Consider the following 15063-nt stretch of genomic DNA (forward strand, 5'->3'; position numbering starts at 1 on the left):
TCATAAACATATATTTAATAAAGTAGTATTATTTTTCCTATATCTCATACACTCTAATCCAGCAACCCTTATCATCCCTTTAATATCTAAAAACAAATATCCATATCTTCATATACTTCTTTAAAAGTTGTTTACAATTTTATAATTTTTATCATCTATTTATATATCAACATTTTTTTTTTCATTCTGAAAAATGAAATTTTTAATTTTATAATTATTAAATTTTTTTTTATACATTTTCCTCTTTTACAATTAAAATCCAATCCTTTTGAAACTATAATATTACAAAATCAAACTTTACAATTAATCTTTTAGTCATCTCCTTCAATTACCAATAATTTCATATTATGTATCTTTCTTGTATATTTTTCATTTTCATTTCCTTTCTTTTACTTGCAACTAAATGTCATAGATCATTTTTGTCTATGATTAGTCCATTCTACATTCTTCTTTTTGTTTTCCTTTCATTCATTACTTTTCGTTTGTTGATTTATTAAATTAACTGATCTTTCATATTGTTTTCTTATCTATATCCTTCTTCCCTTTAGTCTCTTGACTGTCATTTGTCATTTTATTTAATATCCTTTTTTTTATCCATTCTGCTTTCTTCTTTTACCCATTTGTATTATCTGGTCCATTCTTCACTTTTCTCCTTTTGTTAATTATTCAAGTTCTTTATTTCTTTCTGTTCACTCTTTACTCCAGCCATCCATCCTTTACGCGTCTAAAGTTTAGTCTCATGAGTTTCCAGTCCATCTTTCTTGCCTTTACTTCTTTATATTTTTTATTGTCTTTTTCCTTTGTTCATTTTATTTCCTGTTCTTTATTTCATATTCTTCTTTCTTCAATACTCCAAAGTCTCATAGTTTAACATTAAGTTTTTTGCACAATATCCATCAAAACCAGACTTGATATTTTCTGTCCATTTCAACATCCATTATGCAAAAATAACATAGGTTCTGATTTTGAAAGAAAGGTCTTTAGCTTTTCCGGATCTTCAAAATACAAAGATTTATCCCCAGAAGATACCCTCATTTTTGCTGGGTAATACAATCCATATTTATATCCTTTTTCCTTTAATTGAGGTCTCAAGTCAAGGAATTTCTTCCTTTTGTTTGCTGTGTTTTTAGCAAAATCAGGCAAAAACCATATTTTGGATCCTTTATAATTTAAATTTTTATCTTTCTTGGCAGCATTTAAAATTTCTATTGCTTGCTGGTATCTTAACATTTTAAATATTAATGGTCTTGGTCTGCCTTGATTTTCCATATTTTTTAATGGGATCCTGTGCGCCCTTTCTATTTCCAAAGGCTGTTTGAAATCCAATTGCAGTATTTTAGGAATTAGATTTTCTAAAAACTGTATGGCATTTTTCCCTTCCAAATTTTCCTGCATTCCAAAAAGTTTTATATTCTTTCTTCTTCCTCGGTTTTCATAATCTTCCAGCTGATTTTTCAATTGAATCAGTTCCAAACTGTCATTTTTACATCTGTTTCCTTCACATTCTAAAACCACCATTTTAGCTTCTAAGTCAGTTGTTCTTTTATTATTTATTTCCATTTTTCTGTGGATATTTAGTATTTCTTCCTTCATTTCAGCCATATTACTGACAGTCTCTTTAAGCATTTGTTTAATTTGCCTCAGTTCCTCCATAATTTCGGCTTTGCTCAGCTCCTCCGACTCTTCAGCAGGAAGCGGAACCTTACTCGGGGTAATTTGATCCTGCTTCTGCCTTTTCGCCGACCCACCAGTTTCATTTTTATTTTGTCGGGTGCTTGCCATGCTCCCGCTCTTCTTTTCGCTGTTTTTCGCCGAAATCGGCTTGACGGGGAAAACTTTTTTTTGCCGACCGTTGCCAGGTTGAGAGGAGCGCCGCGATCACACGTCCATTTTGTGTGCGCACTAAGCCATGCCCATGACATGACACTTAAATAGGTTTCTAAGAAGTTAACACTATATTTCTGAGCAGTCATTATGTTCTCAGAGTGAGAGATATTTTCTTTTACCCCCTGCCAGATCTTTTCCATTACAGTGCGCTTGCTTTCGAGCTTACTCTTTATTTTTTGGTCTTGTTATAGAACAGTTTATCTTACTTCGAGATCTATCAGTGACTTCCTGGGATTCCATAAAGCTGTTAAAACTTAAACTAGCACAGTGATGCAAGGAAGATAATTTTACAGGCCAGGGGGGAGGGGGAGTCTAGGGCAATTCCAACGCAGCTATTTCAGCATGGCTGTTTCAGCACAGCCAGTTCAGCATGGCCAGTTAACCGCAGCGGTTTCATCACAGCCGTTGTAAGGGCGAGCACTTACCTTGCTGAAGCTGCAAGGTTTGAAAGAGAGGGGTGGAATAGCCCCACTGATGCTTCTTTCCTTTCCCTCCACCCTCCTCTGGTCATCATCTCCTGCCTCCACATCATCTGGTGACTTCAAGATTTTGAAAGGGGGGAGCATAGCCTCCCTTGTCCCACCACTAGTACTTCTTTGCTTTCCCTTCACCCACCTGTGGTCTTCTGCCTCTGTATTATCTGGTGAATTAAAGATTTGACAGGCCCCTTACTCCCCCACTGGTGGTTCTTTCCTTTCCCTTAACTCACCTTTGGTAGTCTTCTCCTGCCTCCACATCATCTGGTGACTTCAAGGTTTGAAAAGGTGGGGGAGGACGGACATCATCACAGATCAATTAGGTGCATTGTAAAATTCCCTTTATATTGGCACATAATGTTGTCCAGAGGGTAAGACTTCTGGGGTAAAAGGTCGACTTTGAGAAGGCATGTATGTTTTGTTAATTTTTTATGCTAATTTTTATTTAGACTTTGTTGGGTTTTTTTTTACCTTTACTTAATGTATTTTGAATGTAAGCTCCCTTGAAATTTGATAAGGTGGGATAACAAAACTTTAATACACTTGAAACTTGGCATCTTAATATTAAGAGATGAAACAGTCCAAACTGAAAGGGCTGTGATGAACTGTCCTGTGGTGAAAAAACCGCTCTGAAAGGGCCATGCTGAAACAGCCGTGCTGAATTGTCCCATTCCCTTTGTGTGCTGTTGGGAAGTCAGGCTAAATAATGGAATAAATAAGTAAATGTATATTATAACAAGAGATAAATCACTTGTTCACTAATTATTTATTAAATATTTCTGACCATCTCTGGGAAAAAAAGTGACTAAATTCACCAGAAACGAAATGCTTTTTATGAATGTTAAAGCAAATAAATTTGTAATACAGTAGACAAACTCTCTGTTAACTGGAACTCAATTAACCAGAACTCTCAAGCAACCAGGAAAAAACCTAAGAAATACTGTAGTACTATAAATAAAAATGAAAATAAAATCAATTTCTGGCAGAATATTAAGTGTAAAAACTTGGCACACCACACCTGAATACGCCCACACTTTGCCTACCACATGTCTGGTAGTTTGTCTGGAACAGTTTATGGTATGGCATAGTATGGGGGTATAGTTAGGCCTATTTTTAAATAGTAACTCTCAAGCAACCAGAAACTATCCAGCATCTATTAATCCCCATGGGTGCTGGTCTACTGTACAACACGTCAAACCCCCAACCTTTTATATGAAAAAATAAAGTTGAAGCAAGTAACTTTTGCAGGCTGCTTATGGACCCTTAACATGAAACGGAAATAAAATAGGCCATTCCCAACATTTTTGATCCACTACTTTAGTCCCCTTTTCCCAGAGACTGTCACATTCTAGTCCAGCAATTCTCAATGTGGTCCTCAAGACACATCAAATGGGTTTGCAGGATGTCCACAATGAATATGCATGAGAGTGAAAGTAGTGTGTGCAAGACTTGCTCATGCAGACTCAGTGTGGATATCCTGAAAACCCAGTTGTCTCGAGGACAAGTGATCCAAGTTACAGCTCCGTGAACCTTCAAAATACATTTCTCCCTTTATCTTCCATGTAACCCAGTTTTTGTGGCAGCCACAAGCAACAGACATATTGTTTTGTCAGTCCACTACCATGTGTTTTGTTATTATTATCTAATGCATGGTGGCCAGAATACTCATCAGCCAACCTGAGTGAAATCTAGGTCTGGCATTGAACTTCATTCTCCTGCATATGGTGGGCCCAGTATTTTCAAAGAATGATAGCAGCATCTTAAGTCAAGAAAAAAAATAAATAAATAAATAAAACTTAGCTCAAAAAGTAGAATAGTTTTTTTTAGACAAAAATATTTATTAAGTATATAATGTTTCATGCCATTAAATGGAAATTTTAGCAAAACATACTTAATGTAAACATTACAAATACGACTTATTTAACCTGCTGTCATACTTCAGACGTACAACAGAAAATACTTTACATTTAAGGCTTATTTTATTGTTTCAATGATTTTATCAATCCAAAACATTTTACATCAGTAGCCCAGAAGCTCCATAAAACAGTGGCATATAACTATTTAACTAATACTTCTGTTTATAATTACAAAGTAGAGCGGTGCTTGAATTCTGAAAATGCTGCTGGACATCACTATGCAAGCAGCAATTAAGTTTTGATAAACTTATGCAGGTCATTACCATGTTGGCAAGATTAATCAAGGATTAAAGATGGCTCAGAAAACTGAAATCACAAAGAAAAATCAAGCAGCTTTGGACTGTGATTTTTGGGCCCATCTTGAAACTGCAGTCAAATGATTAACAATCTATGATATCAAACTTCAGACCTTAAATTCTCTAATCTAAAATGCAACAAAAATTGCTAGAGATCAGTGACAACCTTTGGTAATAAACGCAGTTAGCATTATACATAAATCAAGGGATGATAATTTACCAGTTCAGGCACAATGTATGCACATTCCTTTCATAGATATTAAATTAGGGACCAAGAAAGCCTCAAAGCTTTGATTTGTTTTGAACAATTGAAGCCTGCCAATATTTATTGTACACTACAGATTAACTTTTCCCTTATTTGATCCCTGTAGTAAATGACAAATTTACATTTTTAGGTCTATGAAGATGAATATGGAAATAACTTGGTATATTGTGTCAATTTCAGTAGTACTGAAAAGAACTTTCCTGCAGAATCAATTTTATCTCTATTTCAGTGCATCATCCAACCTCATACCTTCCATATGGATACCTGATCCAGCTCAAACAAGGGCAGCTATGTAGTACTTTTGGTCTTTGGAACACAAATCTAATTCTAAAACATATGCATACAAATAAGCAAAAGCAACATTTCATGTAATATATCTTAATGCAGAGTTCAACAAGTCTCAGGTCACCATGGTGCCTAGAAACTAAACCCCTGTGGCCAGAATTTCATGCCCCTGATGCTAATTATTTTTTGCACTCGCTGATACCACAGCAGCTCTATAGTCTACACCAATAGTTTTCAGGATTTCCCCAATGAATATGCATGAGATCTATGTGCATGCACTGCTTTCAATGCATATTCATTGGAGAAATCCTGAAAATCAAACCGGATTGCGGCCCTCAAAGAGGGACTTTGAGATCCCTGGTCTACACCATACAATGCAGGATCTCACAGCTAGTCTCCTGTCCAGATGGAAGTTCCTGTGCTATGTGGCTCAAATGTACTGAACGGTACATGGTAGAAATGGTGGAAAAGCTGTAGTTTCTTCAGCAGTGATAGAATCAGCAAACAGCAAGGTGCAAAAGAAACAGGTGGCACTGTAGAGTCTGGAAGATACACTACACCCGCTGCTTGGGAAGGAGGTATAGTTAAGTTACCTGAATGAGAAATACATGGGGGGAGGGACTGGGGGGGAGTAAAGGGGTGCTTGGAAAAGGGAGGTTACTAGCTTCTGATAGTTATGTACAGTGGTACATTAAGGAACCAACCTTTATCAATTTCTAAAAGAGCTATTACATAGCTCAGAGAGGATTCCCTGCACTCTCGTATTTAAACTTCAGTGATGACAACATTTGGGTGGCCTGGGGACAAGAGAACTTCAGCTGCTGGTTTTAAGTTTTTGGGCTGGTTCCTAAATTGAAAGGCAACTTCTTAAGGTTTGTCTTAATGTTAAATAGTTTCATTTGTAATTTAGCAACATTTTACGTATCTATGATGTTTTGGTCTTTGATTCAAAACAAGATTTATCTGGAATAAAATCTAAACCTCTAATACAGCACTTTTGTTTAGTTTCTTAAATGAATAAAAACTTTACCATGACCTTTTTCTAACATGCTCTGCTATGAAAACCATTGTATTCCTCTCAGAGAAAGTGCCTAGCTACTCTGAAAAGAGAAAGGATATGCTTCCTCAATTAAATGTATGAAAAGAGAAGTCAATTTTCACAAGTATTATAAGTACTATATAGTACAAGTATAGTACTATATAAATGGAACATCTTTGCTATTTTATATTAAAAAAATAATTATTCCAGCAAATGTAAACTGTAAATTGTCCCTTAAGTAGTATTAACCCACATATAATTTATTTTATAAAAATACATTATAGACATTACAATCTTCTTTGAGATAAAATTAAACAATTTTTGGACAAGTGTGTTGTAAACTTTAATTACATTAAAAATACAGCATTTTAAAAGATGATAATTAGCTAAAGTTTTGGCAATTGGGATTTATTTCTGCCCATAGCAGGTTCTTATTATTGCAAAGGCTTCAGATATGCAGCTTTTTCCTACCAGGAGGAAAAAAAAAGGTTTCCTGCAATGAAATGTCTGTGTAAATGCATTACTGAGATGAACTATTCGTCCTTGGCTTCCACTGCAGCTTCTTTCTACAATCACACGAGGCATCTGAACTAGCTGAATTGGACTTTTTTCATCCTTCAAAGCCTGAGTAAGATTTAACATCTGCAAGGAAAGAAAATTCAGACAGGAATCAAAACTATTATAAAGTATATATTGATACAAAGAAATTTTCTTTTCCTGAATTCTATGCCTAAGGGCCTCTTCTACTAAACCGTGCTAGCGGAATTCAATGAGCATTGGGAGCAGTGCAGGCCATTCAGCGCGGCTCCCCGCGTTAAAACTGGTAGCGCGGTTTAGTAGAAGAGGGGATAAGTGTTAAAAATCAAGCACAGAAGCAGGTCATAATAACAGTAGGTTTTATAACATTGCCCAAAGGAATAATCAAACAGCATGCCAACTTTTATACAGTAAAGTGTAGACTTCCCCAATAAACAGAGAATCAGCATTTAGCCGTGTATTTTATGTAATAACCACCTACTGTGTACAATGTAAGGAAACCAAGACTACTGCGTGCTAAGCACACAGAACTACTATTTGAGTTCCAACCAGTGGCGTACCAAAGGAGGGGCGGGGGGGGCGGTGCGCCCAGGGTGCCAGCCCTAAGGGGGTGCTCCCGGCCTTGCCGTTCAGTCCCCCCCCACCCCCGAAGGACCGCTCGCCCCACTGACCTTCCTGCACCACCTGTGAAGCAGCCCGCAGCAGGATCGCGAAGTCAGCTTCAGCGATCCCTGCGCTGCTTAAGCGCTGCTTCCTGCGCCGCGATCCCGCCCCTCCTCTGACGTCAGAGGAGGGGCGGGACCGTGGTGCAGGAAGCAGCACAGGGATCGCTGATGCTGACTTCGCGATCCTGCTGCGGCTGCTTCATAGGTGGTGCGGGGAGGCCAGGGGGGCGAGCGGTCCTTCGGGGTGGGTCGGGGCATCAGGCCTTCAGGGTGGGGCGGGCGGGCAGGCAGGCAGGCTTTCAAGAGGGAGGGGGTGACAGGCAGGCAGGCCTTCAAAGGGGGACAGGCCTTCAGGGGGGGTGCAGACCTTCAAGGGGGTGCAGGCCTTCGGGGGGGGGGTGCAGGCCTTCAAGGGGGGGTTCAGGCCTTCAAGGGGGGGTGCAGGCCTTCAAGGGGGAGACAGGCCTTCAAGGGGGGGAAAGGCAGGCAGGCCTTCAAGGGGGGACAGGCCTACAAGGGGGGGACAGGCCTACAAGGGGGTGGGACAGGCCTTCAAGGGGGGGACAGGCCTTCGGGGGGGTGCAGACCTTCAAGGGAGTGCAGACCTTCGGGGGGGTGCAGGCCTTCAAGGGGGTGCAGGTCTTCAAGGGGGTGCAGGCCTTCAAGGGGGTGCAGGCCTTCAAGGGGGTGCAGGCTTTCAAGGGGGGGAAAGGCAGGCAGGCCTTCAAGGGGGGACAGGCCTACAAGGGGGGGGAGAAACTACAAGGGGGTGGGACAGGCCTTCAAGTGGGGGACAGGCCTTCGGGGGGTGCAGACCTTCAAGGGGGGGACAGGCAGGCAGGCCTTCAAGGGGGGGACAGGCCTACAAGGGGATGGGACAGGCCTTCAAGGGGGGTGCAGGCCTTCAAGGGGGGACAGGCAGACCTTTAAGGGGGGACAGGCCTTTGGGGGGGACCATGATTTAGAAGTACACGGAGGGAAGGGGGTGTTCAAAGAGACGTGCATATGCCAAACTTTGGGGGGGGGGGAAGAAATAATGGGTCTGAAAATAGAGGAGAGGGAGAGAGATGATGGACCATGGGATTTAGGGAGGGAAGGAACAGAAAAGGAGAGAAATTGGACACAAGGGATGGTGTGGAGGAGGGATAGAGATACTGGATAGGAGGGTAATTAGGAAAAGAAAGGGAGAGATGGTGGACTCTGGGGTGGTGGGGAAGGAGGGAGAGATGCCGGATGAAAGGGTATTTAAGAAAAGGTGGATCTGTGGAGGGAGATGAAAAAAAGGAAAGATACCAGACTTCCTGGGAAGGGAAGGGAAATGGAAAGGGAGGACAGAGTTGGCAGATGGATGGTTAGCATGCAGAAAGAAGGAGACCCTGGCAAGCAAGTTATCAGAAGAAAACCAGAGCCTTGGACCAACAAGATTTGAAATATAACCAGACAACAAAAGGTAGAAAAATTAATTTTATTTTCTGTTTTGTGATTATAATATGTCAGATTTGAAATGTGTATCCTGCCAGAGCTGGTGTTGGACTGCAAACGTGAGCTAGGATTTAACAGAGAGAGGAAAAGTCCTTTTTGTTTCTTTATTTTATTTACACCACAGCGCCAGTGTGGTTAGGAGAAGCCAAAGGGGGTGAAAAAGCTATAAAACCCACCAGGAGTTTTGAAAAAAATCACCCAACTGGGCAGGAAAATCGAATTGAAAAACCAATTCAATAGGGCTGAATCGAATCAAAAAATTTTTTCCTATATCTGGCAGCATTAGTTTGCGCTACTGTCTTAGACTTTAGGACCTGGAATTGGGGAGAGATGGCATCCTCAGTACTTTATAATGCAAGTGAAACGAGGATTTGGTCAGACTTTTGAAGGGTCTGCAGAAAAAAAATATTGTATAGGCCAGGGACATGAGACAGCAGGAAATGGGAACTTTTCTTCCTTCTATTTTTGTGAATGGAAAGGCTGAGGATGTCAGAGAGTTCAGTTAAAATATGTGCTTTATAAGAAAATATAATAATGTGTTTTATAAAGTTTATAGCATAGCTGGCCTACCCAGTGAGGTGTTCCTAGTGGTGATGGTGGCAGCGTGTCAATGTGTTGAGAGGAAGAGGTGGTCTGGGAAATTCTGCTGAGCAAACACCGGGCCCATTTCCACCCCCCAGTTAGTCCACTCCACTCAACTGGTTCACACACTGAGTGGGTCTTTGGGTGTTGTTTTGGGATCTCTTCCAGTGGTTTATCTCCTTCTGGTCCAAGGAAGGAAACTTTGTTATCCTTAGCATTGACCTACAGAATATGTTTGTAACAGCGCTGCTTGTGTGGCATTAGGCTATGTAGTGATCGAAAGAAAAAAACAGACCTTTGCACATTTTTGCACTATATGGTGGGTGTATGAGGAGATTCACATTTCCTGCACAGCTAAGTCCATGTGAAGTTACCTTGTGCTGTATTTGACATCTAGCAAGGTCTCTGTTTGAAAGGAAAGATCTAAACTTAAAAATGAAGTGGCCAGAAGTTATGGTAAAAACAGATAGTGCAGCTGGTTTTAAGAAAGATTTGGACAAATTCCTGGAGGAAAAGTCCATAATCTGTTATTAAGACATGGGGGAAGTGTCTGCTTGCCCTGGATCGGTAGCATGGAATGTTGCTACTCTTTGGGTTTTGACCAGGTATTAGTGTCCTGGATTGGCTACCATGAGAATGGGCTACTGGGCATGATGGACCATTGGTCTGACCCAGTTAGGCTATTCTTATGTTATGTTCTCATCTGTAGGGGCCTTTGTTTTCACTTCTTATTTTAATGTATTTTTTTTCTGGGAACTTATCAATGTTTTTTATAATGGGAACAAAAATGGAAGAGAATTAATGTGTGTGGGATGAGGGGGTAACTAATTTCTTCAGCTAAATAATTCAATCCACTTCAAATAGGAGAACTCACGCACCATTCACACACCCTCCAACCAAAAACGTCAAAAGAAAAAAACTGTTCGACAACCTCCTAGCCATTCGAGCTGCAACACTCGACCCCCAACTCTACAACCAATTGACATCGACCACAGACTGCAAAACCTTCAAAAAGAAATAAAAACCCTTCTATTCAAAAAACACATAAAACCGAACTAACACAATCAGAACTGTCCCAAGCATCACCTGCAACTACTCCATATGTACTTCTGATGTCATGACAATTCAGACATAATTTATGTTATGTTATGTTTGGAATATAAGAAAATTTTCACTGCCTGTTTCTATTCTGACCATTTATTCTGTTTCATGGTCATTACAAAAAGCACAGTTACTTACCGTAACAGGTGTTATCCAGGGACAGCAGGCAGATATTCTTGACTGATGGGTGACGGTACCGACGGAGCCCCGGTACGGACAATTTTAGAGTGATTGCACTCTAAGAACTTAGAAAGTTCCAGTAGGCCGCACCGCGCACGCACGAGTGCCTTCCCGCCCGACAGAGGCGCGCGGTCCCCAGTTAGGATAAGCCAGCTAAGAAGCCAACCGGGGAGGTGGGAGGGACGCAAGAATATCTGCCTGCTGTCCCTGGATAACACCTGTTACGGTAAGTAACTGTGCTTTATCCCAGGACAAGCAGGCAGCATATTCTTGACTGATGGGTGACCTCCAAGCTAACAAAAAGAGGGATGGTGGGAAGGTTGGCCATTAGGAAAACAAATTTTGCAAAACAGATTGGCCGAAGTGTCCATCCCGTCTGGAGAAAGCGTCCAGACAATAATGAGATGTAAAAGTATGAACTGAGGACCAAGTAGCAGCCTTGCAGATTTCCTCAATAGGAGTGGAACGGAGGAAAGCTACAGATGCTGCCATGGCTCGGACCCTATGGGCTGTGACAGAACCTTCCAGTGTCAGTCCGGTCTGAGCATAACAGAATGAAATGCACGCTGCCAGCCAATTAGACAACGTACGTTTAGAAACAGGACATCCCAATTTATTCAGATCAAAAGATAGAAATAGTTGGGGAGATGATCTGTGGGGCTTATTGCGGTCTAAATAGTAAGCTAGAGCCCTCTTACAGTCCAAAGTATGCAGGGCCTGTTCCCCTGAATGTGAGTGGGGTTTCGGAAAGAAGACAGGCAAAACAATAGATTGGTTGAGATGGAATTCAGAAACAACCTTAGGAAGAAACTTTGGGTGCGTACGCAGAACCACCTTGTCGTGATGGAATACTGTAAAAGGTGGGTCCGCAACTAGTGCATGAAGCTCACTGACCCTTCTGGCAGAGGTAAGGGCAATAAGGAAAAGAACTTTCCAAGTGAGAAATTTGAAAGAAGCGGTAGCCAAGGGTTCAAATGGAGGTTTCATTAAGGCGGAAAGAACCACATTGAGATCCCAGATAACAGGAGGGGCCTTAAGAGGTGGTTTAACATTAAAAAGACCCCGCATGAACCTGGACACCAAGGGATGAGCTGAGAGGAGTTTTCCATGGACTGGCTCATGAAAAGCCGCAATAGCACTGAGATGGACTCTGATTGAAGTGGACTTGAGACCAGAGTCTGACAAAGAAAGAAGATAATCCAACAAGGTTTCCACTGCAAGGGAAGTGGGATTATAATGATGAAGAAGACACCAGGAAGAAAACCGTGTCCACTTCTGATGGTAACATTGCAGAGTGGCCGGTTTCCTGGAGGCATCCAGAATTGAACGAACAGGCTGAGACAAAAGCGTATCATGAGAAGTCAGCCCGAGAGATACCAAGCTGTCAGGTGCAGAGACTGGAGGTTGGGATGTAGAAGGGTCTCCTGATGTTGTGTAAGCAGAGAAGGAAACAGTGGAAGAAGAAAAGGTTCCCTGGAACTGAGTTGAAGTAGAAGGGAGAACCAATGTTGCCTGGGCCACCTCGGAGCAATCAGAATCATGGTGGCTCGTTCCCTCTTGAGCTTGAACAAGGTTCTCAACATGAGAGGCAGAGGAGGGAAAGTGTACAGGAACAGATTGGACCAGTCGAGGAGAAATGCATCCGCTGCCAGACGGTGAGGAGAGTAGAGTCTGGAGCAGAAAAGGGGCAGCTGGTGATTGTAAGGAGCTGCAAAGAGGTCTATCTGAGGAGTGCCCCATTGAGCGAAGATGGATTGTAGAGTTACAGGATCGAGTGTCCACTCGTGAGGTTGGAGAATTCTGCTGAGTTTGTCCGCTAAGGAATTCCTTTCTCCCTGAATGTAGATAGCTTTCAGGAATAGATGGTGATTTATGGCCCAAGTCCAGATCTTCTGGGCTTCCTGGCATAAGAGGCGAGAGCCCGTCCCACCCTGTTTGTTGATGTAGTACATCGCAACTTGATTGTCTATGCACAGCAGGAGAACTTGAGGAAAGAGAAGATGTTGGAAGGCCTTGAGGGCATAAAACATCGCTCTGAGTTCCAGGAAATTGATGTGATGCTTCTTTTCCTGGGCTGTCCAAAGGCCTTGAGTTTGGAACTCGTTCAAATGAGCTCCCCATGCATAAGGGGAGGCATCGGTGGTGATGACTAGTTGATGAGGAGGTAGATGGAACAGAAGACCTCTGGATAGATTTGAGGATACCAACCACCATTGTAGAGACTGACAAAGAGATGATGTCACAGATATGTGTCGTGAGCAAGGATCCGTCGCTTGGGACCACTGAGTAGCAAGGGTCCATTGAGGAGTGCGCAGGTGAAGACGTGCGAGGGGTGTGACATGGACTGTGGACGCCATGTGACCCAAGAGAATTATCATTTGCTTTGCCGAGATGGAACGCTGTGGAAGCACCTGCTGACACAGAGATTGAAGCGTTTGAAGACGACTGGATGGCAGGAACGCTCTCATGAGGACTGTGTCCAAGACAGCTCCTATGAATTGAAGTCTCTGAGTGGGGATGAGATGAGATTTGGGTAGATTGATCTCGAACCCCAGAAGTTGAAGAAACATGATGGTTTGGTTGGTGGCCAGGAGAACAGTCTGAGATGAATTGGCCTTGATTAACCAGTCGTCCAGGTAAGGAAAGACCTGAAGGTGGTGAGATCGTAGAAAGGCAGCCACCACAATCAGACATTTGATGAACACTCTTGGAGAGGAGGCAAGACCGAAGGGCAGCACCTTGTATTGGTAATGACAACGATTGATCATGAAGCGTAGGTACTGTCTGGAGGCCAGATTGACCGGTATATGAGTGTATGCGTCTTTGAGATCGAGGGAACATAGCCAGTCGCCTTGATTGAGAAGAGGATAAAGAGTGGCCAGAGAAAGCATCTTGAACTTTTCTTTGACCAAACATTTGTTGAGATCGCGGAGATCTAGAATGGGTCTGAGATCTCCTGTTTTTTTGGGGACTAAAAAATAACGGGAGTAGAACCCCTGCCCCTTCTGATCTAGAGGAACCTCCTCTATGGCGTTCAGAAGGAGGAGGGATTGAACTTCTTGGAGAAGAAGGAAAGACTGAGGAGTGTGCAAAGCAGACTCTTTTGGTTGACTTGGAGGAGGTAGAATCTGAAAGTTGAGAGAGTAGCCGTGGTGGATGATGTTTAGGACCCACTGATCTGACGTGATGAGTTCCCAACGGCTTATGAAATAAGTAAGGCGTCCTCCTATAGGCTGTGGAAGGTGGGTAGAAGGAACAAGACTGGCTATGTTCTGGAGAACCAAGTCAAAAGGGTTGAGTAGATTTTTGTGAAGGTGTAGGTTTTACCTGCTGCTGTTGTTGAGGTTGTCTAGCAGCTGGTCGTTGTTGTCTCTGACGTCTAGGCTGTTGTGCAGCTTGAAGCAGAGGACGAGCCACAAATCTACGTTGGTAGGTTGATTGTGGACGAAAAGGCCTGGTTGGTGGAGGCTTCTTAGTTTTAAGAAGCGTGTCCCATCTAGTCTCATGAGCCGATAGTTTTTGAGTAGTGGAGTCCATGGAATCTCCAAACAGCTCATCCCCCAAGCAAGGTGCATTGGCTAGTCGATCCTGGTGATTGACGTCGAGTTCTGAAACCCGAAGCCAGGCTAGCCGTCGCATGGCTACTGACATGGCTGTGGCTCTGGAGGTCAGTTCGAAGGTATCATAAATGGATCTGACCATGAATTTACGAAGCTGTAAAAGAGAGGAACAAGTTTGGTGAAAAGCAGACTTTTTCCGATCAGGAAGATATTTCTCAAAAGCAGTGAGATTTTGAATAAGCTGCTTAAGATAGAAAGAGAAATGAAATGCGTAATTTCCTGATCGATTGGCCAACATCGCATTTTGGTATAGCCTTTTTCCAAACTTGTCCATGGATTTTCCCTCTCTGCCAGGAGGGACTGAAGCATATACACTAGCCCCTTTGGACTTTTTTAGGGTGGACTCAACCAAAAGGGACTCATAAGGCAGTTGGGGTTTGTCAAACCCAGGAATAGGAATGACTTTATACAAAGAATCCAATTTTCGGGGAGCTCCAGGGATAGTTAAAGGAGATTCCAGATTCTTATAAAAAGTCTCTCTCAAGATGTCATGGAGAGGTAACTTAAGATATTCCTTTGGAGGCTGGTCAAAATCCAGAGCATCTAGAAAAGCTTTGGATTTCTTTGACTCAGCCTCCAAAGGAATGGAGAGAGAATCACACATTTCCTTCAAAAAGGAAGAAAAAGAAGACACATCTGGTCTAGAGGATGGTCCCAAAGCAGACGGGTCCTCATCACCAGAAGAGCATTCCCCCTCAGAAAGAATAGGATCCTCTGAGTCACCCCACAAGT

General features: G+C 42.3%; 1 protein-coding gene across 2 annotated transcripts in view; it reads right to left on the bottom strand.

The window, feature by feature from the left end:
- Positions 1–4177: 4177 nt before the first annotated feature.
- The window catches only part of PI4K2B (phosphatidylinositol 4-kinase type 2 beta), a 73970-nt gene continuing 63084 nt past the window's right edge, over positions 4178–15063 (bottom strand). For both annotated transcript variants that reach the window (XM_033948253.1, XM_033948246.1), the window contains one exon: positions 4178–6806. In XM_033948253.1, the coding sequence (XP_033804144.1) occupies positions 6573–6806 (234 nt within the window). In that variant the 3' untranslated portion in view covers positions 4178–6572. The remainder of the gene's footprint in view (positions 6807–15063) is intronic.

Source organism: Geotrypetes seraphini, chromosome 1 (assembly GCF_902459505.1).
Source record: "Geotrypetes seraphini chromosome 1, aGeoSer1.1, whole genome shotgun sequence".
NCBI classification, from domain to species: Eukaryota; Metazoa; Chordata; class Amphibia; order Gymnophiona; family Dermophiidae; genus Geotrypetes; species Geotrypetes seraphini.